We start from the raw sequence: 27,561 nt of genomic DNA, 5'->3' as shown, positions 1-27,561 counted from the left end.
ATTAATATATCTCTAATTAATTATTTTAAAAATTATATTTGAAATAATTTTATGTTTAATAATTATGTAATCAAAAAATTCAAAGTCAATTGCTTCATAACTTATAATTAAAGATTAGATTATAAACTTTACACTATTAAATTATTAAATTAATAATTTCATATATATATATATATATATATATTTATTCACCGTCCAAAATTCCTTTATTAAGAAGGGAAACCCACGACATTAAAAGTCTAATTATTTTATTTTGACTTAATAATTTGTTATTTATTGGTAAAATAATATATTTATTAATTTATAAAATATTACAAGTATTTTTAATTCTAACCCTTTTTATTATATGCCAAAAATTCCGACCTTAATTAATTAATATTTTGTGGGTTTGCAATATTAATTTATAAATATTTTATATAATATGAATTATATTTTAATAATTTTATGTAAATTATTTTTATTAAAATTTATATGATATGAAAATATTATACTAAAATAGGAAATAACTCATCAAGTAATAGCTTAGACCATACATTATTAATTAATACCAAATAATTACACATTTATATATGTAAGTACACATGGGTTATTACATCAGTAGCCACGTAGTTATGTCATTATATATATAATACCTTACTTTTACAATATAGTCAAATAATAATAAAATAATAACAATAAATAATTATAAAGTATTAACTTTTTTACGATAAATATTAAACAATAGATAATTAAATCTTATAATTTTTCATTAAAACTTTACCTTATAGTTTTTTTTTTTTCAAGTGAATGAAGGGTGACATATATTTTTATATTAAAAAAAATGGGATCACGTATTAACTCATTATAATTAACTTATATATGTATATATATATTTTTCTATGTTAACGTGTATATATATATATGTATATATTACTTTAGAAGTAACAAAATTAAAATGACCTAATTATTTAATTTATTATAATAAAATTTAATTTAATTTATTATAATAAAATTTAATTTAATTATTATAATTTTATTAATATATTAATTATTTAAATTATAAATATGTTAAATTTAATATTATAAATTAATTACTGTCAACTTATAAAATACATATAAAGTAATAAAATATATAATATAAGATAAATTTAAATGCATACATAAAATTTTAATCATTACTGGTAATAATACACGTGTTATGATAATTGCTTATATTTATATAATACTTATAATATAAGAGGAGGTGTATCTAGATCCTATATATCTAAGTTGAAGTAGTCGAATTCAACGGACATCTCGTGACCGTTAAGTTCCTTTCCACCACCTTGATGGTTCTTGGCCGTCATCTTTCACGGACTTTTCAATAAAGGACTAATCGAAGTCTCGTATTTTATTTTTCTGAATTTACAATTCCCCCCAAATTTTAGAGTTAATTACAAAAAGGCAACAGATTTTTTCTAATTTTAGATTTGTGCCGCCCCGGTTTGATCTGATCTGATCTGATGTGATCTGATAAGTATCTCCATTTTTTATTCTTGTTGGGGGGGGCACATGATAAGTCAGTTTTCAGACCACACACATTGCTATCAACAGTTCAATCTTTGTCACTTTCTAATTACAATAATGCTTGACGGAAAGGCGAAACGCATCGATTCTTGTCGTTTTGCTCTGTTTTCCAATTTTATTTTATAAATTATTATTTTTATTCATTGAATTACTTTTTTTTTTTGTTTTACAATTTGATATTTAAATATATAAAATTATTTACTCTGTAAAGTTTTATATAATTGTAAAAGAATTGATGGAAAAAAAAGATAAATTTTATCCATATCGCGGTCTATATATAATTTCTTTTATATAACATACGTAAATAATAATAGTAAATTTTCAAAAATATTTTACAATCGTATATATAGTAAATTAGAACTTTATTTTACTAACAATATAGTGTTTTAGTGTTTATAAATTTTACGTTCTATTTAAATGTAATGAATTTAAACATTCTTAAAAAATATAAAAATTTATATTTTGTGGGTATGTTATAGAATTACGACAATCAATTTATAATATTCGATTTAATAAAATCGATAACTTAATTTATTGATGCATTAGCACTTTATGACCGTATTATAGAACTGTAGTCGTCGATTCATAATATTTGATTTAGTTATTGAAAAAATGATTCAAAATTACGACAATCATAAATTGTGAGTTACGAATAAAATTATAAATTACCTGCGATAAGTTGTGGTTTGAAAAACGTGTAAAAAAATATAATTTATTATTTGCATCGTAAAAAAAAGTAATTTATTTATTTTTGTTTAATTATTTTGGTATGATATTTAGTATTTTTGTGGTGATATAATCATATAATTGTGAAGGTTAATATTTGTTGCCTATGAAAAATTCTAAATCTAGAATTTGTATTTCGTGGACAAAATTTCACATGTTGAATCATGTTGTCTTGCTTTTTTCTTTTGTTGAAATTAGATTCTCACTAATTGACAGATTTGGCCAGCTTGGTTGTGTCTACCTTTGTCTTTTATAATATATATATATATATATATTATTTTTTATGATATGTTTCTCTTTTATTTTTTAGATTTTTTTTCACTTTTTTGTGGATAAATTTTAGTGTATTAAATATATTACATACACAAATATATATATATGTATATGTATATAACATGCAAATAAACAAAAGAATACAAGGAATACTTTTAGACATGAATTTTGTATTTGTCTAAAGGTACATCGAAGTGGAACAAGACATGTATATACATATATATATATATGTATTATACAATATTGTCACGATATTAATTGTTCAAAATATCTTTGCATTTTTTAACTATAAATTGTTAAAAAAAAAAATTAGAACAAATTAATCATTAAATTAAGAGTAAAATAAAAAAAAGACAACATTTTTTAAAAATATTTTAATCTTGAAGTAATTTGATTTAAAATTTTAATATAATAATTAGAATTTTTACATTAATTTTAATTTATAAGTTAAATATTTTAAATTAAAATTTAAAATTTAAGGCATAAACGTCGTACCTAATTATTTTTCATGCTACGTGTATGAATGATAAGCCACTCCTTTTTAAGAGGTTTTGGTGGTTGGTCTAAGTATGTTGCAAGATATTTTATATATATTCACTAATCATATAAATCAATAATACAATGATCTTATTATTAAAAGTCATGTACTATGTAATAGTCAGGCATGTAAGGAAGTAGGATGGACGATTAGGATGTGAAGTTAGGTGGGGTATAAAAGGGCGTCGGTCAAAGAGAGGAAATGAAAGAGGGAAATAAAGGAAAATAGGAAAACAAAGAGCATGGGAGAGAGAGAGAGAGAGACGATTGCGAAAGGGAGTGATCAGAGGTTAGTGCAGGAGGCGATTGATCGAAAGTTCTGAAAGACGTGAGGTCGTGGTAGATTTAGTGAGAGAGAAGAGTATAGAAACAAGAGGTAAGAAGAATTTGGAGTTTCAAAATTGATTTGTGGTAATATATATTGAATTTATGTATTGTAGGTTAACCTATGGTTACAGATGTAGGGAATATGGAGTAAGAAAGTGTTTTGAGGTGGAATTATATTTGGGAGTAGTAAACGGGGAAGAACGTGATATATTCGTGAGTTATAGGGGAGAGAAGGGAGTTCTAGCAGGCCGATATTTAGGGATTTCAGTGAATACATAAGGAGGAGGATTAGAGAAGGTTAGAGGTGGAGTCGGTTAGGCTGTGTGGGGAGAGATGACTGATAGGAATGAGCATAATTGAGCAAACCGAGAGGTGAGGGAGACGGACATGGATGAGGTCATTTATTGGTCAACACTTACTGGTTCAAGTGTCTGTGTCTAGGAGACCTTTGGCCGATACTTAAGGATTTTGGGGTGCTGATGTAGTGAGAAGGCACGTCTGTGTGTGTGTATGTGGCCACTCAGCGGTTGGTGGGTGCCTGGGCGTTCGTTGGTGCATAAGGTGTCGATAGGGTGAAGAGGCACGTCATGTGCGTGTGGCCACTTAGTGGTCGAGATGTGGTTAGAGTGAAGTAGGTGCTAGTGCATGGAGGTGCCAGTAGAGTGAAGAGGCACGACTGTGTGAGTGTGACCCTTAAAGGTCGACAGTTGTATGAGTATGGCCCTTAAGGGGTCGAATGCTATATGAGCGTGGCCCTTAAGGAGTCGATATATGTTTGGGGGCATCTACTGTTGTAATGAGACAATGGATGCGACATAGGTGTGCATGGGTGGCCTTCAAGGGTCATTAGTTACACAAATAGGTGCGGTGTAAAGTGGGTGGTGTGATGTGGGAAAAAGAAAGATATGGCTGAGTCTGGTCTTGTCGAGTGGTGGTATCTGTGGGAGCTATTAGTTGTTTTGGTTGTTATGCTATTTGGTGTGGCGGTACTGTCGAATATATCGGGTGGGTTTGTGTTTTGTATCTAGGAGTCAATAGGGCCATAATGAAGTATTAAGTTAGAGTAAAAGGGGTGTCGGGCTGTGCCAGACCAGTCGTAAGGGACGAGGTTAGAGTCAATAGGCAGTAAATAGGAATAAGAGTGAGTGTGAGATAAGCATGGGTGTAGAGGAGGTGTAGTGAATAGGAAAGAATGAGCAACAGAGTATAGAATAAAATGTTGGAAAGGGAGTCTAATTAATTGTCATACTTTAGTTTTAAATTCTAAATTGTTCTTATTAGGTTATGTATACTCATTAACTTCATTTTCAGATGTAGTGCAACAGGAATCGGAACCATAATGCTTAGCCACGAGACTCCATACTTAAGGAAGATAGAATAGTAGTATTGAAATTAATATGAAGTATTACAATTAACTGTGTTAAAACGATAATTAATTCTCTTGTGTTCTCTTATATTCGTTAGATTGATTTTGGTTAAATATGGTATATCTCGTAAAAAATTGTATCTACCTTATTACAAGAGTTTTTACAGCGTTATTTGAATTTTTCTCGATACGATAGTATAATATATTATCATCATTCTGTATGACAAAGAAGTGTATGGCATATACTAGCATTAAAATTCATTATTTTATGAGTGTATGATAAATTATTAGTTACTGATTTATAATATTTGATTCAATAAAATTTATAACTAGACTTAATAATGTATTTACGAAATTATAATAATAAAATTGAATTAAGTATCAATAAATTTATTACTATTTTAGATAAAAAAATAATATTTTACAACAATTAGCTTTTATTATTAGTGATTTATTATTTACAAAATAAATTCCTAAATAAATATGTAACGGCCCCGGAAAATATTAAAAAAGAAATGAGTATTTAAATATATCGAATGCGGAAGCGAGATCAAAATTTCAGTTAACATCCCTTACACGAAAAAAAACAAAAAAACGTACTTAAAATATAAAAGGTTAAACTAACTAAGAAATAAAACTCGAAAATAAACTATGCGTATGACTACAGAGTCTCTAGGCATCCCCTTCGTCGTCCTCCTGCGGAACGGGCTCGGGAACCATGTCTTCCTGATCTGAAATGGTTAATTAAGGAGTGAGCTACACTAGCCCAGTAAGAACATCACGATATCTCACCGTCACGGAGATAAAGGTGGGTAGAAAAACACAAAAGACCAATGGAGCATAATTTACAACAAACTCGTTTATTAACATGAAAACCTTTACCCTCCACTTACCTCGGTGGAATTTATGAAAACAATATAAGAAAAACAATAACATTATCATAATCATTGAATAATATAAGCTGTAAAACATAACACTTATCACGCCCCTTGAAATTTCAATCATTGTACAACATATCTTTTTCTCATTTACCAGCCTACTAGTATCCATGGGGGTCCCTAGGGGTCCCGCTACCCGTTAACCTTTAACATTCATAATCAGTTTCCAGGGCCGTCCCCATACCCCGTCCGGTATGGGCGCCAAAACCATAAACCTCAATACCCCGTCCGGTATGAGGGTGAAACGGGCCGTCCCCATACCCCGTCCGGTATGGGCGCCAAAACCATAAACCTCAATACCCCGTCCGGTATGAAGGTGAAACGGGCCGTCCCCATACCCCGTCCGGTATGGGCGCCAAAACCATAAGATCTCCATGCCCCGTCCGGCATGTGAGACCACAATCCCGGTAGGGTTCCCTACGGACCCGGTCCGTCCACCATCTCCCAGGATATCTAGTCAGGCTGACCCCATCATACAATTATCAGTCTACACAATGTTTCATTTCCCTTTTCCTCAATAAGCATCATCAATTCACATTTAAACAAGCAAATCGTAATTCATGCCGAACAGACAACATACAGTATCAGTTCTTCAGTCATTCAACCCATAATTAATAAAACAGTAATATATGCACTCGAAACTATAAAATGAACACATCAAACCCCATAATGCATTTAAAGCTGTAAAACAGGCCAAATAACAGTAAATCATCAATCACACTAGACTCGGGCTCCATTAGCAACCTTAAGCAATTTCACACATGCGTTAATTCAAGAAATACCGTTTTATCATTTTGAACTTTAATACCGTGATAGGAAATAGGGTGAGGGGTCCTTACTTGTTTTCGGGATCCGAATACGATTCACAGTGCGCCTGCAGGCTGTCCCTAATTTTCCCTGAATTTTTTCCGGGGAACTGAAACACACTAACAGTACCTGCACGTGTTCCAAAAAAAATCCAAATTAGGCCCAGGGCCTCTTTCGGCCCAAATCGCAACTCCGGCACGGCGGCTCCGCCGTGCTCCGGCGACGGCGCCGCCGCTGGCGGCGGCGAGTCGCCTCGGGTTGACTGTTTTCGGCCGTTTTTGGCCGAATTCGGCCACACTCGCATTGGTCCTTGTCAGGAAACAACCCTAGGGCCCTCGGGGGGCCAAAAAATCACGGAAAAGCGGAGCTTACCGGCGGCGGCGCTCTCGGGTACGGCGACTCTCCGGCGAGGTTCGTGTTTTGGTGATTTGGCTTCGGTCAACCTGTAGAGAAAAGAATGGTGATCACGGTGATATAAAAATTGCATCGAACGGAGGCCGGGAAGGGCCTCGTCGGAGGCAAAAACCGAGAGGGGGCGCGGCGGCACCGCTGGGCTTCGGCCGCGTATTTCGGCCGTTTGGCCGGGATTTCGGCTTCGATTTGGCCATAGGAGGAATCAGTGGGGAAAAACGAGTCGGGAGTATGAAATTTACCTCGATCGGCGGTCGGAAATTTCCCCGGTGCGGCGGCGAGTGGCGGCGGGTGGCGGCGGTCGGCCTCTGGTTCGTCTTCTCCGGCGAGCGGCTGGCGGCTAGGGTTTGTGGTCTGGTGTGGGGGTTCTATTTATAACCCCTTGCCTTTTGATCACAGCCGTTCATTTTATTTTAATCTGGGCCGTTCGTTTTTGATTGAATCTGGGCCGTCCGTGCGTTTGAATCTGGGCCGTCCGATCGCGCGATTGATCTGGGTCGTCGGATCGCACCCACGCGGATCGCCAACGTGGCTCCTTTTGGAGTGACGCGATCTTGCCACGTGGCATGCCCTGGTTGGCCGGGACTGCTGACCGGGCCTGCTGACGTGGCTGCTGACGTGGCCCCTTTTTTTTTTTTTTTTTTTTTTTTTTTTTTTTTTTTTCCTCCTCCTTTCCGGGTGCTACAAAATATCAAAACTCATAATAAATCATCAAGATATAAAACGTATATGAACTTATCATGATGATTACTCTTCTAAATTAGCACCTAATCCCTTTGAATTTTCTTCACAATCTCTTTATTTCTGATGATGAGATATCATTATATAATGAACTGACTGACTATTTGTAATTTTGGGACTACAACCGTATTTATAGACTAATCACTTATTAACTTTTATTATTCGTAATTTGACATATCATAAAATTAGAAATAAAATATCTGATATTTACGCATAAAAACTCATACTTAATTTAATGCTTTTAAGTCTAAAATACCCTTAACTTTATCAGATTACTTTAAACTAATCATGTTAGCCACAATTATTTAAAATTATGATCTAACATGAATAAAAGAAGGGATATACAATGTTTTTTTTTTTTTTGGTTAAAGAGCACGTGTTTGGTATTAGTTATACATATATTTATATACATACACCTATTTATATACACCCACGTTGTCATGTCTTTTTTTTTTTAAAAAAAATTGCTACATCCATCTTTATTACTAAATTTGTGGTCAAATAATTTTAAAGAGGATTAATATAAAAATTAGAATTATTTTATTTTTTAATTTAAATTTAAAAAAATTTATTTTTTAATTAAATTAAATTTATATTTATATTTTATAAATTATGTAATTAGTGAAAATTTATTTTTTAGTAAATTTAATTTTTAGATAATGATATATTATTTTTTTAAAAAATTAATTTAAATATAAATTTATGTAAAAATATTTTCAATTTTTTTATTATTTTAATCATACTTTATTAAATATTAATCAAATCAAAACGTGACACGTGTTTAATTTGAATACGCACGGTATTTTTATTAACGTTATTAATATGCATAATAATTAACGATTAAATTAATAATTTTTTTAAAATATATTTATTAAAATTATAAAAAATATAAAAATTAATTTAAATATTTTAAAATAATATAGATATCAAATTAATATTTTGACATGTATATAACGATGATGATATATATAGATATATATTTTTTTTTGCTTTTAGATGTTAATAATGGTGTATATACATGTAAACATATATGTGCACTGAATACACACACCCCATACATTTTATTCACGTGTATATTTTCATGGACATTAATACATACATTTATATATATATATACACATATATATACATATATACGAAGTTGATATTGGAAAGTACAAAACCAAACGAAGACACGACCGCAGACAATCAAAACCCTCGAACGCAAAATCCGACAACAGTCAGTTTGTCTTCGTTCTTGCAGGGAGGGGGGGAGGGGGTTTTTGATTTGGGGAAGTAGGGTTTTTGAAAATTCTCTCATCACCTTTCCCTTAACTAATCCAATTCTTTTTCCATTATTTCTCTGTTTCACTCTTCACTAAGATTGCATAAATTGCTGCATTTACTTTGAACAGAGAGGGGCAACAAGGAGAAGGAAGAAGGAAAATGGGTGCACAGAAGAAGGGTGCACCTAGGGTTTCGGAGGACGCGGACGATCTCGCACGTCATCCATTGCAAGCTGTTCTATTGGCGGATAGCTTCGCCACAACGTTTCGTCCCACCACCCTTGAGCGCCCCAAGGTAGGAATATTTGTGCGCGCGAATATGTGTATGAATATAAGCAAATGTGTACATGGTTCGTTAGGTAATAAGTTAGTGAATTTCTGGTGTTCATGAATTAGAGATATTTGTATTCCGGAATTAGAGCCCTCAAATTTGTTGTCCTTGGATGTTTTCTAATTGCTTTGCGTTTATGTGCAAAAAGTGTGTAATGTGCATTATGCGGATTCTCAAGCGTTAATGAAACTGACTGTTTTGTTGAATTATGAAACTCTGTGGAGGTAAATCTTTGCCTGCTGGGCAAGAGGGTAACAAGTTAGTATTGGTTTGGTAGGACATGTTTTCTATTACTATGAAAAGGTTAGAAATGGATTTTTTAATTGGGAGGTTAACCAAATATTCCGCTTGTGGTGTTCATGAGAAGGAATTTGTGAATTGTTGTGGTCTTCAATAGACTTGGAAATTTACTTGCGAGGAAATGGAAAAGAAATATCTTTTCAGTTCATCTGGAATGGGGACCTGAAGTATGAAATTAGATGCTAGAGGTAGAATTTCATGTATAGTGTTTTGAAGAATTTGATTTGGTTGTATTATATGATGTAAGGTAAACTGGGACTACTTTGTCTACTTAAGGATTTGAGGGTGAAGCCTAGAGATTACGCCTAAAAAATTTTAAGCATTACAAATAAGAGTTTGATTGAATCACATAACATGAAAAGTTGATAAAAGTCTCAAAGATCTCTTTATTGAATAATTTGATTTTTTCAAAAGTGAGACTATCGAGGTATTTATGGTGATTCCTACGTAATCTTTCCCAAATAGGATTGTGCAAAGAAATACTAATTAGAAGATACCACTACTAAGGAAACATATGTTAAATTCCAAGTAATCGAATTCCTAAATAAAATAAAGCCTTAATACTAAAGTCCTAATCTTAGCCATAATATTACAGTAATTTGTAGATTAGCTACAATTCATAATCTGATTTAGAAGATCTAGTTCCATATCTATTCTCCATCATATGATTTGAGCGGTCCATATTTATATGATTGAGTTTTAGTCAATTTCAGAACTCAAGTGCTGCCACTTGGGTTAATTCCTTCAGATTTATGCACAGAAATTTTCAGCTTGGTGACATACATAAATATAATATTCGAAGGGATCTATTGATGGTGTTGAATTATGATTTTTTTTTCTGAATGATGAATGCTCTCTACCAGCCCTCTGAAAAGAGATCACCAATCTTTAGTGTAACAGAGTATTCCTCTTGTGACCCTGTGTTGGAGCATCAAATTGTAAAGAAATTGTCTAAAATGTTTAGAATTGATTATTTTGTGGGCTGCTGGGAAGATATTTAGAATTGATTTTTTTATCGGTTACTGTAAAGACATTTGGACTCGGTTACTTTATCGATTAGTGTGAATACTTGTATTTTTTATTTGCTTGTTTGTCATGAAGTGTATTTGAGGAGAGGTTTATTGTCATGAGTCATAAATATTGGGATTACTTGCAGTCAAGTTTGCTAGGAGAGAACTTTTCTTTGTTTTTGTGAATGGGAATAGAACTTTAGAATTCTCTTGTTGACGTTTAGATGCTGATTCTTAGGGTAAAGGAGTATTCCTCTTGTAAAGCATCATATTTGTAAAGAAATTCTTTAAAATGTTAGCATCGACTATGTTGTCGGCTACTATGGAAATATTTAGAATTGATTATTCGTTGGTACTTAAAGACATCTAAGGTTGGTTATTTTTTTGATTAACGTAAATACTTATATTTTTTATTTACTTGTTTGTCATGAGTGTATTTGAGGACAGGGTTTATTATCATGAATGATAACTACTAGAATTATTTGCTGTCAACTTCCCTGTGAGAGAGATTTTCTCTGTTTTTGTGAATGGGAACTATAAAACTTAAGAATTTGTTGTCTTTTACTGATATCTAGATGCTGATTCTCAGGGTTTACCGATTGATTTCTTTTGATGTTGAAGGTACTACTGCCATTGGTTAATGTTCCCATGATAAATTACACATTGGCATGGCTTGAGTCTGCTGGTGTTGAAGAAGTTTTTGTTTTCTGTTGTGCTCATTCGAGGCAAGTGATTGATTATTTGGAGAATTCTGAATGGTATTCCCAGCCAAACTTTTCTGTAACTACAATAGAGTCACACAATTCTGTTAGTGCTGGAGATGCTTTGCGATTGATTTATGAGCGCCATGTGGTACGTTTATCATTCTACTGTCTTTGTTTCTGTATTTTATGACTGATATTCATTTAACTAAAAAAATAACCAAAGCACTATGTATTGAAAGACTTCTTGATGCAGAACATGAAGATCCTAAAGTGGACATATTTCCACAATAAGATATATTTATGTGATTGCAATGTTAATATATTAGTTAAGTATTTAGCTTATTTAGAACTAGTATCTATAAGTTTGTTATTTTTTCGGTTATGTTTTTATTTAGTTATTCTCTATTACAGGTTATTCCGATTTATTAGCTTATTTTCATAGTTACTAAATTCCTAAATAGACTTAAGAATTACTATTTTTGTTGTAATCTAGTACCTTTAAATAGAGCACTCTAGCTTTGTCATTTGGTGAACTATTCATAAATTTTTTTGAAGTAAAAAGTATAGTATGTATCTTTTATTACAACCACCAAGAGGGGGTGCCAACTTATATACAAAATAAATTTACATGTCAACTAGGATATCGGTAGGGTTTCCTACCATAAAGTATAAAAGGTGACCCATGACTAAAAGTTCCATGGTTTGAAACCACCTAGCTCTAACCCTATCAAATCCTCTTCCACCACTTTAAAAGCTCTTTTATTTCTTTCTTTCCACATCACCCAAAAGATTGCGAGGGGAATGAGACCCAAATGTTTTTTTCGACCACTAACACATTTCCATTTTCATATTTCCTCCTTTACATTGACTGTCATTACCCCGCTAATTTGTAACAATCCATATGCCATACTCCATAAAATATGCACTAGGGGACACTGTGGTAAAATATGGTTGCAACCGTTCCCCAAAATCTTTGCCTTTCTGATCAACTTATTCAATGGTCAAGAAAGCACCGAAGCCCTGCTTCTCAAGCGAAGAAAGCTATTCTTGGAGGACCCTTCCCTTTCCAAATTTGTTGGAAAAAGAACTTGTTCTCCAATGAATCATTTTTGACCAGATATGGTCGCAAAGCTATTCATAATTATTATACAAACGTTGAGTATTAATTTAATTATTGAGATTCGGGAACTCCAATTTGGTTTTTTAGTAAAATTTTTTCAAGTATAGTGAAAGAGTAAATCTTACTTGTTAGGAAAAGAGTAGATTTTACTTGTTAAAGCGGGTTCATGCTTGTGATCTAAGGTCTTTGGTTGCTGAGGCTATATATAGCTTGTTAAATTACAGAATTTTTGGCTTGGGCTTGACAATTAACTCTTCTAGCAGCAGGGATAGCTTTATGCCAATTACAACTCCTTGAAAATGTTTGTTTAGAATAAATAGAACTTCGGTATATGTAGAGGAAGGATTCTCATTAATGGTTGTTATTGCTGGTTAAATGCTGAGGAAACATGTAACCATCTTCTTCTGTGGTGTCCGATTGCTCACAGCCTTTGGAGCTTCGTTTTTGGCCTGCTGGGTGTGGAGTGGGTTACGGCTGGGTCTGTGGAGAGTGAAATCTGGGCATGGGATGGTTTATATGTAAAAAATAAGATTGCTAACTTGATATTTTTGACTGTGTTCTGGATCATTTGGAAGGAAAGAAATAGTAGAACTTTTGATAGTGTTGAGAGTAGTATTTCTAGCATAAAAGAAAGGTGGCTTCATTATTTTGGGTCTATTGTAATTAGTTATAACATTATTAGTGATGTTGATTTTGGGAATGTCATTGACATGCTAACATGATTGTAAATCTTTTGTAAATGAGTGGTACTCTTTTTTTTTTTGGTACCTTGTCAATATATACTATACTTTTTATTTAAAAAAAAAAAAAACTTGTGTATGTGTAATTTCCATGGAATTTTAATGTATACTATGAAGAAAGGGAGTTGAATACCAGAAATCGAACTTGCTTAATGGCATTACAGTCTATGTTCTTAGTATCTTAAGATTAGTGATTGCTCCCTTCTTTCTGATGAAACACATAGAGCAGTAATGCATATGGGTAGGAACCCCTTGGTGCTTTTTGATGTTTATCTTTTTCTTGAACATAAATATAAATAAAATTTTTCGTACTATTTTATTTAGCAACTTGTTTCATACTGTAGAATCTGAAATCTTCTATTTTGATTTTTAGATACATGGAGATTTTGTTCTTATTAGTGGAGATACAGTAAGCAATATGTCACTTACCCGGGTGCTTCATGAACACAAGGAGAGACGGAAAAAGGATACAAATGCTGTAATGACCATGGTCATCAAACAGTCAAAGCCTTCTCCAATCACTCACCAGTCTCGACTTGGTACTGATGAGCTGTTTATGGCAATAGATCCTAGTTCAAAGCAGCTTTTATATTACGAGGATAAGACAGATCATTCAAAAGGGACTGTGTCGCTTGATAAAGCAATGCTATTTGATAATCCATCTATTTCTGTGCACAATGACAAGCAGGTGTTTTCCTTTGTTCTTTATTTCAAAAAGAAAAGGTGTTTTTCTTTTTTCTTTTCCTAATTTCTCCAGCATATTTTTTACTTCCCCTCTATAAGTGCTTAAATTGTTCTTCTATGGTTCTTTCACACCAGCTTGAAAACCATGCATACCACTGACATTTAACCTTTTTTAACTTCTTGTTGTGAAATAAGGATACAATTTCTGACTTAGCAATTTTAACTCTTTTTAAACTTAACCATGGTGCAACTTATGTAGGACTTTACAATATCTGTTACCTGTGCCGTCATCTTTGATGGCTAATAAATTTGTTTTGACTTTCTGGACTAATACCATATTGAGCATTTACTTTGGACATTCGTTCAGGGATTATTTGCGGATGTTTCATGTAATTATTTGTTGCCTTTTTTATTTTCTTTTGGCAGGATTGCTATATTGACATCTGTTCTCCAGAGGTCCTCAGCCTTTTCACTGACAATTTTGACTACCAACACCTGCGCCGCCATTTTGTTAAGGGATTGCTCGTCGATGATGTGTGTGTTGCTCATTATAGTTCTTTCTTCTATGTTACTTTACAGTACTATGGTGAATGGTTTCTATCATACAAAATGATTTGCATATGCACAGGCATAAAACATTTTGATACTTCCCTCTCCACCTGCTGGAAAGGAAGGACTAAGATAGGGAAATGTGAGAGATTTAGGGGCTTTTATGAAAGTGGACTCATGTCTGGAGTTCATGTGTACAACATGGAAGAAAGGTCCTTATTTTTGTCCATGTAGACATTTAACTACCATGAAATATTTCTTCATTATGTAAAAAACTTTTGCAATTTGTTTGTTTCTTGTTTCTCTCGCATCTTAAAGTGAGTTCTAAAGAACTCCAGATGGTGATTGTGAAAAACTATTAGTTTCTTTTACAGCTGAAATAAATCATCACATGTTACTTACAGTGGTCGTTCACTTACTACATTGTTACTTGTTTTGAATAAAACAAGGTACCGTAACAGATTTACAACATATAGGCAAAACAAGTTACCGTAACAGATTTACAACATATAGGCATTTGATCCGGGAGATGTTCTGGACATTTTCAGCAATTCTTTTTTGTAAAGATCTGGTACTCAATGGAAGTTTTATCCCATTAGAACATATATTATACCATCGCTGGTATTTGTGATGTTTGTTGGAGATTTTAAATTGTTAATTGAGCTAGATATAATTTCAGTTTTTGATGCTGTCATGTTTATGTTGAATATTTTATATGTCCTTGAGAACATGTTTTCTTGTAATGCCGACATTCGTTATTTCAGATTGTATATAGTTTGCTGTTTGTGCTTGCAGATTATGGGTTACAAAATTTTCACTCATGAAATTCACTCAAGTTATGCGGCTAGGATAGATAATTTTCGAAGCTATGATACCATTAGCAAGGACATAATTCAGAGGTGGACATATCCATATGTCCCAGATATAAATTTTTGTGGAAATCGTGCAAGTAAGCTTGAGAGACAGGGAATGTATCGAGCATCAGGTAATGTATTTATTATTTTTATATATTTATTATGGTTAGCCCAGATGGGTGTTTCTAATTTACAATACTTGAACCTGAGCATAGAGGGCCCCAATAAGGGGACTTGTACTGTTGTGCCAAATAGGTGCTGGTATTGATTGAGAAAGTATTCAAATCTTTTTATAAGAAAAGAAACTTCACTAGAAAGAAATAAAAAATGAAAAGGTGGAGAATAAGACATCCGCCTCAATCTTTCAAATAGAAAGGACGACATAAAAGTTGTGCATGAAAATAAAATTAAACACAATCCTGGTAGGGACTGTTGATGATTGCTCTCCAGTTCCGATGTAGATTGGAAAGAGCCATATCCATGAATTGACTGCGTGCCCTTGGCCAAAGAGATGCTTGAAATAGTGTCTGATCCCAAAATTCATGAGGAGAAAAATACCTCACAAAAAGTTCTTCGATTTCTCTCCAACCGGATTGTCCACAATTCATCAAATATAGCCCCCCTTTATAGGGGTTTTCCCTCCTTAATACTTATATATTTAATACTTGTGTATTTCATTTCATGAAGCAGTTTCTTGCAAGAAGCTGATTTAGTTAATTGAAGACTTTCTTCTTCTTCTGAGAAGTTCAACCGTAGAGTCATCAATATTCTTTATGTATAGAATCACCCATAATTTTATTGCAGAATTTTTTGGTATTTCGAAAAGAGCATGCCACAGGGAATGGAGAGGTATCAGTGAGACACAAGAATGAATAAGTGCATTTTGCAGTATACCTTTTATCTAAACCCTAAAGTGGCAATTTTCAGATGGATTTCCTCTTATTTCGTGAAATATATTATGGAAATCTTTGTACAAACAAAAATAATCTTATGCACACGATATGGAGTGGTTACTCGTCTATTAAGTTTTTACTTAAAGATAAATATTAGCTTAAGTTATGGTATAAATGATGACCAGCTTATTGTTGGATATTCAACTGTTGTTGCCAGAAGAAATTTAGTTTTTTTAATTGTTTTTGCTAGACCCTTTCTAGCTCGACTAGGTGCTAAAACTTTTTATTTTTAGTTATATTGTCTTTTTCACTCTCTCTTGTCTTTTGTTCTTGAAACATCCTTTTATACTTCTCTTGTTTAGTTTTCTATGTTACAATTATCCCAACTTAATGAATTATAAAATATATTTGGTTAAAGTAACAGAGACACACAATGACCATGAAGCCAAGATTCTCCTTGAAATTGCTTTAATTCCATGAAAATGTTTTACAACTTTTTGTGCTTTCAAAAATAAGGAAGTTTTTTTTATGCTCACTATTACTTGTGGTATATAGTTCCAGATTCTGTAATGTGGAATATGCATTCGAAAGGGAGATACTAGAGCATATTATGTAAATAAGCTTCTAATCTGGGGTTGCTTATACCAGTTTTTAATTTCATCTTCATTTGTGTGGAGTATGCTTTCTTTCTCTCAATAAAAAAAGAGCGGAATATGCATTTAACAAATGAATCTATTTTTCTACAAAATGAATCTTTATGTCTGTTTATCTTTATCTCCTTTAGTTCTTGATACACTCCCTGTTTGCTATGCTTCATACTAATTGAAGCACAGAATTCTTCAGTATGGTATGTTTGTTCTTACGAAACATAATAATGTGAACCAGAGTACTGGGTAGTATCACTACTATCTTTTCTCACCCATATTATGTACTGGTTCTTCAATGATAATCATTTTCAGCACATTTTACTTGCTAGCTACATACTCATTTTTGGAGTAGGCTTCACTTCTTCTGGCATGTGTTTGCCGTACTTTTCTCTAATAATTTGTATTTACTGCGAGAGCTATCTTATCTTGTTTCAGGAATAACACAATCACGATCCGCGCTAGTTGGTCCTTTTACTGTGGTTGGTTATGGCACTAAAATTGGAAATAACACCGAAATTATTAATTCAGTTATTGGGGAAGGGTGTGCTATTGGATCAAATGTTTTAATAGAAGGTTCATATATATGGGATAATGTCACCATTGAAGATGGCTGTGATATACGGCATGCAATAGTGTGTGATGGGGTGACGATAAAAGCAGGAGCAGTTTTGAAACCAGGTGTTGTTTTATCTTTCAAGGTATGCATCCATGGGCTTTCAATTCATCTGTTATTTTTTTTCTTTTTAATGGTTCCAAGAATACACTTGCAAATTTTGTGCACACCTTGTTCTGCCAGGATCTTGTTAGACTTGATTGATTGAAGGAAAAGTACCTGTTAGAATGACTTTGTAGGTTTTGTAAAATGATAGTGTTGAACTGCCAATAGCTTTATAAATTTTAAAATTCCGATTTGTGATTTATTCATGGAAATGAGAAGTGAGTGAATTTTAGGTTGTAGGAAAATCATCCAAAAATTATTGGTCTGCTTCATTGAGGTGTGGAACTCAAGCTTTCTATTCTTCTCCTTAATAATATTCCTTTTTCCCTCAAAAGCAAACAAAAGAGAATCTAACCTGAACTTATGACTGTAATTATTTATCTTTTGGTTTTGCAAAATGCACTTGGTTTTAGCATATTTCAGTTGTGTAAAAGATGACTTCACAAAATCAATCATGAAGTTGCACTAGTAAACAAAAGAACCAGTGGGAGAATTAAAATGTGAGCAGGATAATAAGATTTCTGCATTAGATTGTGTAGGTTTCCAACAGGACACCTAGAAGGAAGGTGGAGTTATCTAGCTGAAGATACCTGTCTGTGAACTTATGAAACCACAAAAATGATACCTGTTTCTTGTATAAGTCTTTGGTGCAATCTCCTAGTGCTTTTTTCCAGTCTCCTAGAGAGTTGTTTACTTATGAACCACTTTTCTCTGTGGTTGGCATCACTTGTATTTGCATTCTAAAATGTCCTTCTATTCTTATCAATTAGTTGTTACCATTTACTAATTGCATGATTTGAAGCTGAAGATTATGGGCCTTTCTTGATTCATTCATTGGAATTTGTATTTTCTCCAGGTTATAATTGGACAAAAATTTGTTGTTCCTGCGTACTCAAAAGTTTCGTTGCTTAAACAACCAACCAAGCAAGATAGTGACGAAGAACTGGAATATGCAGACAATAGCACTGAAACTGAACTCTCAAGTAAATTCTAATGGCTCTGATTTACTCTCCGTGTGTGTTCTGCTACATGTGTGGTTGACTAGTTTATGTGGAGTGGTGCTAATAATAAGATAATGATAAATTCTCATACGAATAGACTGCAGTGATTTATTTATTTTTTGTCATTTTAATGTATCCATGATCTTTAAATTGGTGATCCTATCCATGGTTGCTACTATGCTGTTTTGTGAAGAAATACTAGCTCCGCTTTCAATTATTGCAAATCAATCTCTCTGTCTCTCTGTCTCTGTCTCTGTCTCTCTCTCTCTCTCTCTCTCTTTCTGTCTTTCTCTCTCTCTCTTCTCTCTCTCTCTCTCTCTCTCTCTCTCTCTCTCTCTCTCTCTCTCTCCCTCTCTCACTCGCTTTCTCATTCTATGCCCTTGCCTCCCCCACTCTCCTCTTCTTCCCCCGGGCCCACTCTTTCCTGCGGAAATAGCACAGCTTGAACGACGAATATCCTAATTGCTTCTTCTTGTTCCTGGTTTCGTGGTGGTAGCCCTTGCACTTAATATACACAGAAAATTGTGATTATGGATGCGGTGATGTGTTTTTCTGTTGAAGCATGTCAATGTGTCTACTCTCCCTGGGTTCTGAATATGTTATGTTTTATTGAGTTCTAGTGACGTAGTACTTTAAAGTTAGCACCAAAGAACCGAGTTATATTTATTAATTTTTGAGGAACCAAAATGCAACTTCTTTTCCCCATGAGAAACTCAACCTTGGAACTGAAAAGCTATAGACTTCTCGTTGCTCCTAACCAAGCTCCAGGGTGAAAAAAATGAAAAAATAAAATCTGCTTGGTTTGCTATGTTAATTAAATTTATTGTCTTGTAGAATCTGTAATCCTTTGTACATGTGCATAATATAACTTTTTGGTTACAGCTTAACTGCATTTTCTTTAAAGAAAAAAAATCCAATTCCCATGTTTCCTTATTGGAGATCAAATATCAGATACAGGGGATAAGTTGAATGCCGAAATGACATCTGATGCATCTGAGACACAATTCGATTCTACATCTGAGGTTGGCTATTTGATTTCTCTTTATATCTTACTCAAGAGTGTTATCGATTGTGTGCCTGTTCAATTATGTTTGGACATGGATCTATGACCTATGTGCTACTCTTCTAAAAGCATTTGGGTGTCATTTGGTTAGATATTTAGCATTCGTCAAAACTATGGCATCTGATATAATTAAAAACGCATACCAGACATCAAACGAACTTCAAAATGATATAGTTGCAGGATTAATTATTTCTGAACTGAGTATATGATATTCAATCACTAGACTTTTCCTCTCTTGCTTTACTTGTAACATTGGTTGATCAAAATATTTGGCACATGACCGGAGGCATGCACAATTAGTAGATTTTCTGGGCCTGGGGCTGGTTTGAATTGTGGGATTAGCCATCACCAAAGGCATGTAGAACGTTTTGTGGGAAAATATGAAATGCTCATTGTAAAAAGGTTGATGCATGGCAGCATTGTGGGATAAGTCATAAGAATTTTGAATGAGGCCTATGGTTAGCAGTTTCCAGTCCAATATAGTATAGGGGCTCCATAATTTGTCTTTTTTAGTGGTGGAAATGAACCTTCTCTGAGTTCTATTGTCAATTTTTTTGGGTGGTTTGCCAGCTTGGTGTCGGTGGTGTTGGTCACATTTGGTCAGTTTGTGAAAGTGGACATGAAGATAAATGGAGGCATTCAGTTGCCCCTATCCCTGAAGATAAACTTGCTGAGATTACTCAAGCTACAGATGACGACCAGGAATTATTAACTAAAGATGGCAATGCTCTTTCGCACTTGGAAGAGTTGAAGTCTAATTCTGATTCTGATGATGTTGATAATGAAGACTTGAGAGATGACTACAGCTACTTTGAGAAAGAAGTTAGTGATACCTCAGCTTGAATATTGGTGAAATGAATTGGATAACGTGTTTATGTTTTTCCTTTATGGTTTGCAGGTTGAAGCAACCTTTTTAAGGGCTGTTGATGAAAACGTCAAAGTAGATCATGTAATCCTAGAAGTAAATTCTTTGCGGTATGTCCTACAATCTTCTCTTAAATAGTCAGATCCACCAGTTTTTGTTGTGCTTTTAAAGAGTTTTAGGATTTTATGGGTCATCCACAAAATTCATTTCTGTTTCCAATACTATTTTTGTCTTCTAGACTTTGACATCAGTTGGTGTTTCAATTTTATGTCCTATTTGAAAAATAGTAACATCTAATAAGCCATTTATTTCAGTACCTAGTTGTGGATTCTCCTACTTACAATTGTGCCTCCCCCTTGATGCCTTGTTTGTAATACTCTTCTTGTGCTGTCAAAAGAGTACCCTGTTATGAATTTGCGTTTAACAGTATGTAAAGTCAGGTTCTGAATGTGAATGCATTTTGCTATTTAGGTCTATTCACATTTGCATATTTATTGAGGGTTCCTACTATAAACTAGTACAATAGTAGTAGAATTCTTTTTATTTCCAAAAAAAAAGGAAAATAGTAGTGGGATTCTGCTTTAGTTTCTTGTTCCAGAAGGTCTTTAGCTGTTGGTTGGCAGTTGTTCTAGAACAGAATGAACTTTGACTTTGTTCTCAATCCATTATGAGGTCTGGATGGCAAAAAGGATGGGTTACCGAGTAATCTAACCTACCTCAACGCTAGTTGCATGCAGTTGGCCCCACCAGTTTGGGCAAGGTGGGTCTTAGCATTGTAGTTACTCCCTCATCTATGCAGAGTTCGTGAAAGGGACAGGTCAAGAATTGACTTTGTTGTCTTATTCCTGTGGTTACTATACCTTAAGGGCCTCTTTTGAAACTTGATCCAAGTTTTGGGCTTGTTAACAAAGGATGGCTGTACCATACCATTCTGGTTTCTGGAAGGGCTGTCTTTGCAGGGGTTTAACAGGCTTTGCCGGGCATGGGTACTGGTAAATAAAATCAAAGGCGAACAATGAGGTCTGCATCTGACTTGAAGGAAATCAATAATATCCAAAATAAAATCTTAAATGGTTATTTTCTCCTTTGGATAGTTCTTTTACTTCCAATTGTTTGACTATCTTTTCTTTTTAGTGTTCCTGAAGTTTTGTGTCATATGGCGGCAAATGCATGTGACTTAAACGTGGCCACCCTATTAAGAGAAGTGATAATATCTGACTGGTCTCTTTTGAGATATGGTATGGAAATTTTGTAGCATTGGCAAATAATTGTATAAATGTTTCTAGCAAGGGTGGTTGCATGTTGTGATCGGGGCAGTTGTTTAGATTATTTTGAATCTGCAGTTGTAATGACCCGAAACTTAAAAAGAGATAAATTATACATTGAATGGGGAAGCGAAATAATAAAGTTAGGAGTCACATTTCTTACACAATAATTTAAAATACCCAATAAGAATACGGGAATAACCATTCTAAAAGAATAAACGAAAAATTAAAAAAATAAATGGAAACTAAACAACTGAACATTCTATTCACAATTCTCTTGTGGATCGGGATCAGGATTTTAGTTCTTTTGATATAAAATTGTTAATGAAAGATTGAGTTACACTAGTACAGTAAGAATGTCACACTACTCACCGATACAGAAATAAAGGTTGGTAAAAATTATAAAAACAACTAATATAATTCTTAATTTAAGTAAATTCATTTATCATAAATAAAATAATTTATCGCGTACTTACCGTAACGAGATTTTCAAAAATCGACCTATACAAGCAATAACATAACCAATATCATAATCTCATAGTCAAACATTCGAAGCAACAACTTTCTCTTTTATCTACCTACTGGTATCCATGAGGATCCATAGGGATGTTCTCACTATGCGTGAACCTTTATTCAATATTTTTCATTGATCGGCCGTCTCTATACCCCGTTCAATATGAGCACCAAAAAATACCATCTCTTAATATCCCGTTCGGTATGAGGGTGAAATAGACCGTCCTTATACCTCGTCCGGTATGAACGCCAAAATACCAGTGCTCGATACCCTGTCCGGTATGAGCCAACATTCACGGTAGGGTTCCCTATGTACCCGATCCGTCCACTATCTTTCAGGATATCCAGTAACGCTACCATTTATCTATTCACTTAATTAAGCAATTTCCTGTTTACACTTAATTTTCAGATTCACAATTTAACTGTAATCACGCAAAACAAGCAATGCATGCATCAAGAAAGTACAACCGAATCATCTTACCAATTCCAGTGTATTATCATGCATTTGAAACTGTAGAATCAAACAATTAGTTAAAACATGACGAACAGTAATAAATAACCGGTTCCGACTTCATTAGTAATCTGTAATTAATTATGGATATTTTCTAAATTATGTAAAATATCGTATTATTTATAATTAAATTTCAATTCCATTACAGGAAAATGAGGTGGGGGATTCTTACTCGAATTGATGTTCGAAACACTAAATTTTTAACTGCGCTTACTGACGGTCCCCAGATTTCCTAAATTTTCATTCGGAGGTTAAAACACGTTTCAAGTACCTAAAAATACCCCATTAAATCCCACATCAGTGTTAGGAACCCTTTCCGGCCAATTTCGGAATTCTTGCACGGCGGTGGTTTGCCTCAGGCTGGCTGTTTTCGGCCAGTTTTGGCCAATTTCGGTCGGTTTTATACTCATCTCTGTGAGAAAACACGTTAAGGGGTCTACATTGGTCGAAAAAAGTCAAAAAATAAAAATTCATCAGCGGCGGGATTTTCCGGTGCAGCAGCTCCGCCAGCTCACATTTGCGGTTGGGTGTTTTTCTTCGGTCAACCTGTAGAAAACAGAACGGTGAATATAATGGTGGAAAAATTGCACGAAATGAGAATCGGGAATGGGCTTATCGGAGGTGGATTTTAGTTTTTCCCACGGCGCAGCCGCCGGGGTTTACCCGCGGTCTCCGGCCCATTCGCTGGTTATTTGGCTTCGATTTGGCTATGGGGGTGTTCAAAATTAAATTTCGAGTGACTGGGAGAATTTTTATTTTTTTTGGCTGTCAGAGGTGGCTTCGGTGCAGCGGGAGGCGGCTCCCTTCTTGGCGACTGGTTCTTCTTCTCCAGCGGGGGGGCTGGCAGATAGGGTTAGAGTTTGGTGTAAAGTGAGATATTTATATCCGTTTCCTTTTAATATGGGCCGTCCATCGCATTTGATTTCAACTGTCCGATTGCGTTTAATGAGGAAATGAATTTAGACTGTTCATCGCGATTTGATTTGGACCATACGATCGCGTTTAAAGAGAAAATGAATCTAAACTGTTCATCGCGTTTGATCGCAACCGTCCGATCGCACCTGAAGAGGGAACGGATCCGAACTGTTCTCGTGTGCGGAAATAAATTTAGACCGTCCGATCGCGAGCACGCGGATCGCTAGCGTGGTCTTCCGCGTGGCACTGCGTCAGCATGCCTTGCCACGTGGCGCGCTCCGATTCATGGAACTGTTGACTGGGCGGTTCTACATGGCATATTTTTCTTAAATTGCATTTTGATTCTCAGTTTTCGATTTTTCTTTCAAAAATATTTACAGAATCCAAATTTTCACATTTCTTTTCCAAAATTATTTTCAATTTCATTCTCCACCTATTTTTTCCTAATTTTTACATTAAATAAAAATTAATAAATTTAAAAATTATATTTTATATATTAATTTTTAATTTTTAAAATTAATTCTGGATATTACAGCAGTTGCTTTACCCAGTACTGCTATTGCTTCTCTCTTGCTCTTTTCTCCATAAAAGGATTATTGAAGTCTTAGTTGTAATAAATAAGATATGTGCTCCTTAGTTGGATAAAGCCTCCTTTATGCGATCTCTATATGAAGATCCTTATCATTTTTACTGATTTATTTATTTTATTCTGTAATATACATAGGATGTCTTCATTTTATGTTTCTGATGCTCAGTTGCCTTTTCCTTTTTGTGCCTGTTCCATACATTAGGTTGTCATACAACATGGAATCTGCTGACTGTGCTGGAGCAGTATTTTATTCGATGATGAAATGGGCATTAGAAATTCCGCATAGTTCAGCTGGTTTGTATTTGACTATCATAATTAATTGATGGTGATGAAACTTATTCCCTGTACTCACATGTTTTTTATTTTCTGATGAACTAAAAGAAGTAAATCTATATCTTGCCTTATCTTAAAAAAAATCTGTATCTTGCTTGGTGATGAAACTCGTAATTGGTTTCATTCACTCCGGACATATCTTTTTTTTTTTTTTTTCCGTAATTACACCCTGCTCATCCTCTTATATTTTGTTGGGACTGTTCCGTTCTGTTTTTCTTATGTAGTTGTGACTGATGTTTACTCAATCTACCTTTCAGGTGACTTGAAAAAAAATGCTACTGATGTAATTAGAACGTGGAAGGAACTCCTCAAGTCATATGTAAAACAAATTGACGAGCAGGTTGGTGTTGCTATCTTGACTATTCATTGTGGTTGTGCTTAAAATTTGAAGCCACCAATTTCAAGAAACATCGCATTCTGAAGCATTTGGATAGCTTTCTCTGGTTCCACTTCCGATAACTTTCTATAATTGTTCTGACAGATTGAAGTGATCATGAAATTTGAAGAAATGTGTCTTGAATCTGCTAGGGAGTTTGCCCCAATGTTCGTTCAGGTATGCTACTTTCATGGGTTTAAGGACACGGCTATGTCGACATTTCATTTGACAGAAAATGCTTTTTCACCAATTTCAATGTAAAAGTTCAGGTGACATCCCGTGATTTCTTGGCTCTATACGAATATTAGATTTGTTACAGTAATAACAATTGATTGGGTCATTTTGTTCTTAAGCTCCTGTCAAAACTGGCAGGACACCATCGGCACGGATTGAGTGTTTGAGATCTTGGTTTCTGAGCCATTCCTGCATATTTCTTCTATTTCTATAACTTGGTTCTGTGTGGTCCTCGCACAATTCTGGTAGCTCCTATTTGGTTCACTTGCAATATCGCATGTGCACCTTTTTACTAGTTTGTACATTTGAAAAAACTGGTTATAACATATTAATAATGTGGTGCTATACTATTATTGGTGGAAAGGTATATACCATAACATAAAATCTGATGATTTACTTTTATTTTCTTTTGTAATTTGACAACTCAAAATTTACAGGGGTTGATTAATTAGATCCTCTTGTTTAATTATTGTTGTCTTAATTGCAGATATTGCATTTTCTGTATGATCAAGAAATTTTAGAAGAAGATGCTATTTTAAGATGGGTGGATGAAAAAGAAGGTGCAGACGAATCAGATAAAGTTTTTCTTAGGCAATCGGAAAAATTCGTCCAGGTAAGCAATGAACTGTGTACTGTTTCCATTTACAAACCGTGTTTCAATGCTATATCTAATCATGAAACGTCGATTCTTTTGGGATATCCAGTTAGAGATTTCTACTGTGTACCTGTTTTAATATTTTGTAGTAGTTCCGTAACTAACTTAACATTGTGTAGTAATTCACTTACGACAGTATGAAATGATTATTACAGTAAGTTACTGAATATGTCATCTCAAAAAAGAAAATAAAGTTACTGAATATGATAAAATGTTACAAAGCCAACATGGAGACATTCTGTTTATCAGACATCACAGAACTTTTCCTACATCTAGTCAAATGATCTTCCCTACTCTATCTTTCTTCGGTGATAAATTAAATCAAATTTAGTGTGCATGGCAGATCTAGTTAATTTCAGAACATCAAAGGGGCACTTATGTTTGATAAATCATTCAAAAATACCATTTCTCAACTTGGTTTTTTTTTTCTTCTAATGTTTTTCTGCAGTGGCTGAGGGAGGCGGAGGAAGAGGATGATGAGGACGACGAAGAAGAAGAAGAAGAAGAAGACGAAGAAGAAGAAGAAGAGTAAGAAAAGAAGGCAGTTAGTTGTACATCGAATTTGAGGTTAGTACTCAAAGTGCTTTATACAAAAGTATAGGATTGTGACCAACAAATTGTTGTGCATCTCCATTTTTGGTTGTGAAGAAACAGTTTTGTCCCGGACATCTTAAATGTAAATGGATTATCATCTCGCACGCAAAGCGGGTACCGGAGGAAATCTCTGTTGAATTCTTGTAAGGATCTTTAAACGTGAAGCTTCAATTTCGCTGCTAAATCTTGTTTTTTTTTTTTGGTGTTCTTTCTTCTTTTAATTCGTAAATATTATAGTTTTTCTCCCCTATGATTTGATCTTGTTGCAATTAGAACCTTATTTCTCTTTTTTTTCTTACTAATAGTTCATAGTTATAAATATGAGTTCAGAGGTTAATTTGAGTTCTATATTTGGACTCTGAGATTTGAGGAGGGGGAAATCTTGATGCATATGATTCCCTCATTCTACACACACATATATAATATGTATGAAATCTGTTAAACTGTCTTTTTAACTTTTCTATTAATCTTAATGTATAATAAAACTGAGAAAACTTCAAGTTTTTATTATGTAAATTAAAAATTAAAATTACACCTTTCAAAAAAACCAAAGAACAAAAGATCTGAGAGTTGAGATTCAAAATAAAATGTATCATAAATCTATGCATAAAAACCAATACAGAAATTATAAATAAAAATCTTACCAAGCGAGCCCTTAACTTACGTGTGTGTGTGTGTGTATATATATATATATAATATTTATAATCAAATCATCACTCTGGTGGCACTTGGCACCATGAGTTTCTTATCCTTTACAGCAAGTAGCTGATCATGGTCGCCCCATTGGGGTGAGCTTGGTGGGCCGGGCGGTCCATTGGGGTGAGCCAAGTGGGCCCACTGGGGGCGAGCTTGTGGGTCCGGCGGCCCATTGGGTGTTTGGTGGGCCAGGGGGCCATGGACGTGAGCTTGGTGGGCAAGGCGAGCCCATTGGGTGAGCTTGGTGGGCGAGGCGGGCCCATTGAGTGAGCTTGGTGGGCGAGGGGGGTCCATTGACGTGAGCTTGGTGGGCGAGGTGAGCCCATTGGGTGAGCTTGGTGGGCGAGGCGGGCCCATTGGGTGAGCTTGGTGGGCGAGGCGGGCTCATTGGGTGAGCTTGGTGGGCGAGGCGGGCTCATTGGGTGAGCTTGGTGGGCCGGGCGAGCCCATTGGGTGAGCTTGATG

General features: G+C 34.5%; 1 protein-coding gene and 1 long non-coding RNA gene across 3 annotated transcripts; both read left to right on the top strand.

Annotated features, from left to right (window-relative positions):
- Positions 1-3,157: 3,157 nt before the first annotated feature.
- On the top strand, positions 3,158-4,962 carry LOC148253617 (uncharacterized). The gene is made up of 2 exons (XR_015812824.1): positions 3,158-3,457; positions 4,720-4,962. It is a non-coding gene; the product is annotated as an uncharacterized LOC148253617 (long non-coding RNA).
- A 3,956-nt stretch (positions 4,963-8,918) lies between these two features.
- LOC110809631 (Trimeric LpxA-like enzyme) lies at positions 8,919-26,584 on the top strand. 2 transcript variants are annotated; one of them, XM_088223494.1, is made up of 15 exons: positions 8,919-9,231; positions 11,199-11,429; positions 13,515-13,829; positions 14,252-14,359; positions 15,170-15,359; positions 17,204-17,466; positions 18,343-18,469; positions 19,439-19,509; positions 20,121-20,372; positions 20,449-20,525; positions 24,411-24,502; positions 24,799-24,881; positions 25,023-25,094; positions 25,639-25,764; positions 26,255-26,584. In XM_088223494.1, the coding sequence occupies exons 1-15, from the start codon at positions 9,097-9,099 to the stop codon at positions 26,336-26,338; spliced, it is 2,226 nt and encodes a 741-aa protein (XP_088079620.1). In that variant the 5' UTR covers positions 8,919-9,096; the 3' UTR covers positions 26,339-26,584. The 2 variants fall into 2 exon arrangements, with proteins under 2 accessions (XP_088079620.1, XP_088079619.1); XM_088223493.1 differs by having other exon boundaries at positions 19,427-19,509.
- Positions 26,585-27,561: the final 977 nt, after the last annotated feature.

The sequence above is a fragment of the Carica papaya genome, chromosome 6 (assembly GCF_054855325.1).
Source record: "Carica papaya isolate Zhongbai chromosome 6, ASM5485532v1, whole genome shotgun sequence".
NCBI classification, from domain to species: domain Eukaryota; kingdom Viridiplantae; phylum Streptophyta; class Magnoliopsida; order Brassicales; family Caricaceae; genus Carica; species Carica papaya.
This window is presented reverse-complemented; position numbering and strand designations above follow the sequence as displayed.

What these genes read in the sequence shown, in the direction of transcription:
- LOC110809631 (XM_088223493.1), top strand. Translation starts at nt 9,097, where the DNA reads ATGGGTGCACAGAAGAAGGGTGCACCTAGGGTTTCGGAGGACGCGGAC. An exon ending in AGGGATTGCTCGTCGATGAT is followed by an intron (nt 14,360 to 15,169) that starts GTGTGTGTTGCT and finishes TTGTGCTTGCAG; the next exon opens with ATTATGGGTTACAAAATTTT. An exon ending in AATTCGATTCTACATCTGAG is followed by an intron (nt 19,510 to 20,120) that starts GTTGGCTATTTG and finishes GTGGTTTGCCAG; the next exon opens with CTTGGTGTCGGTGGTGTTGG.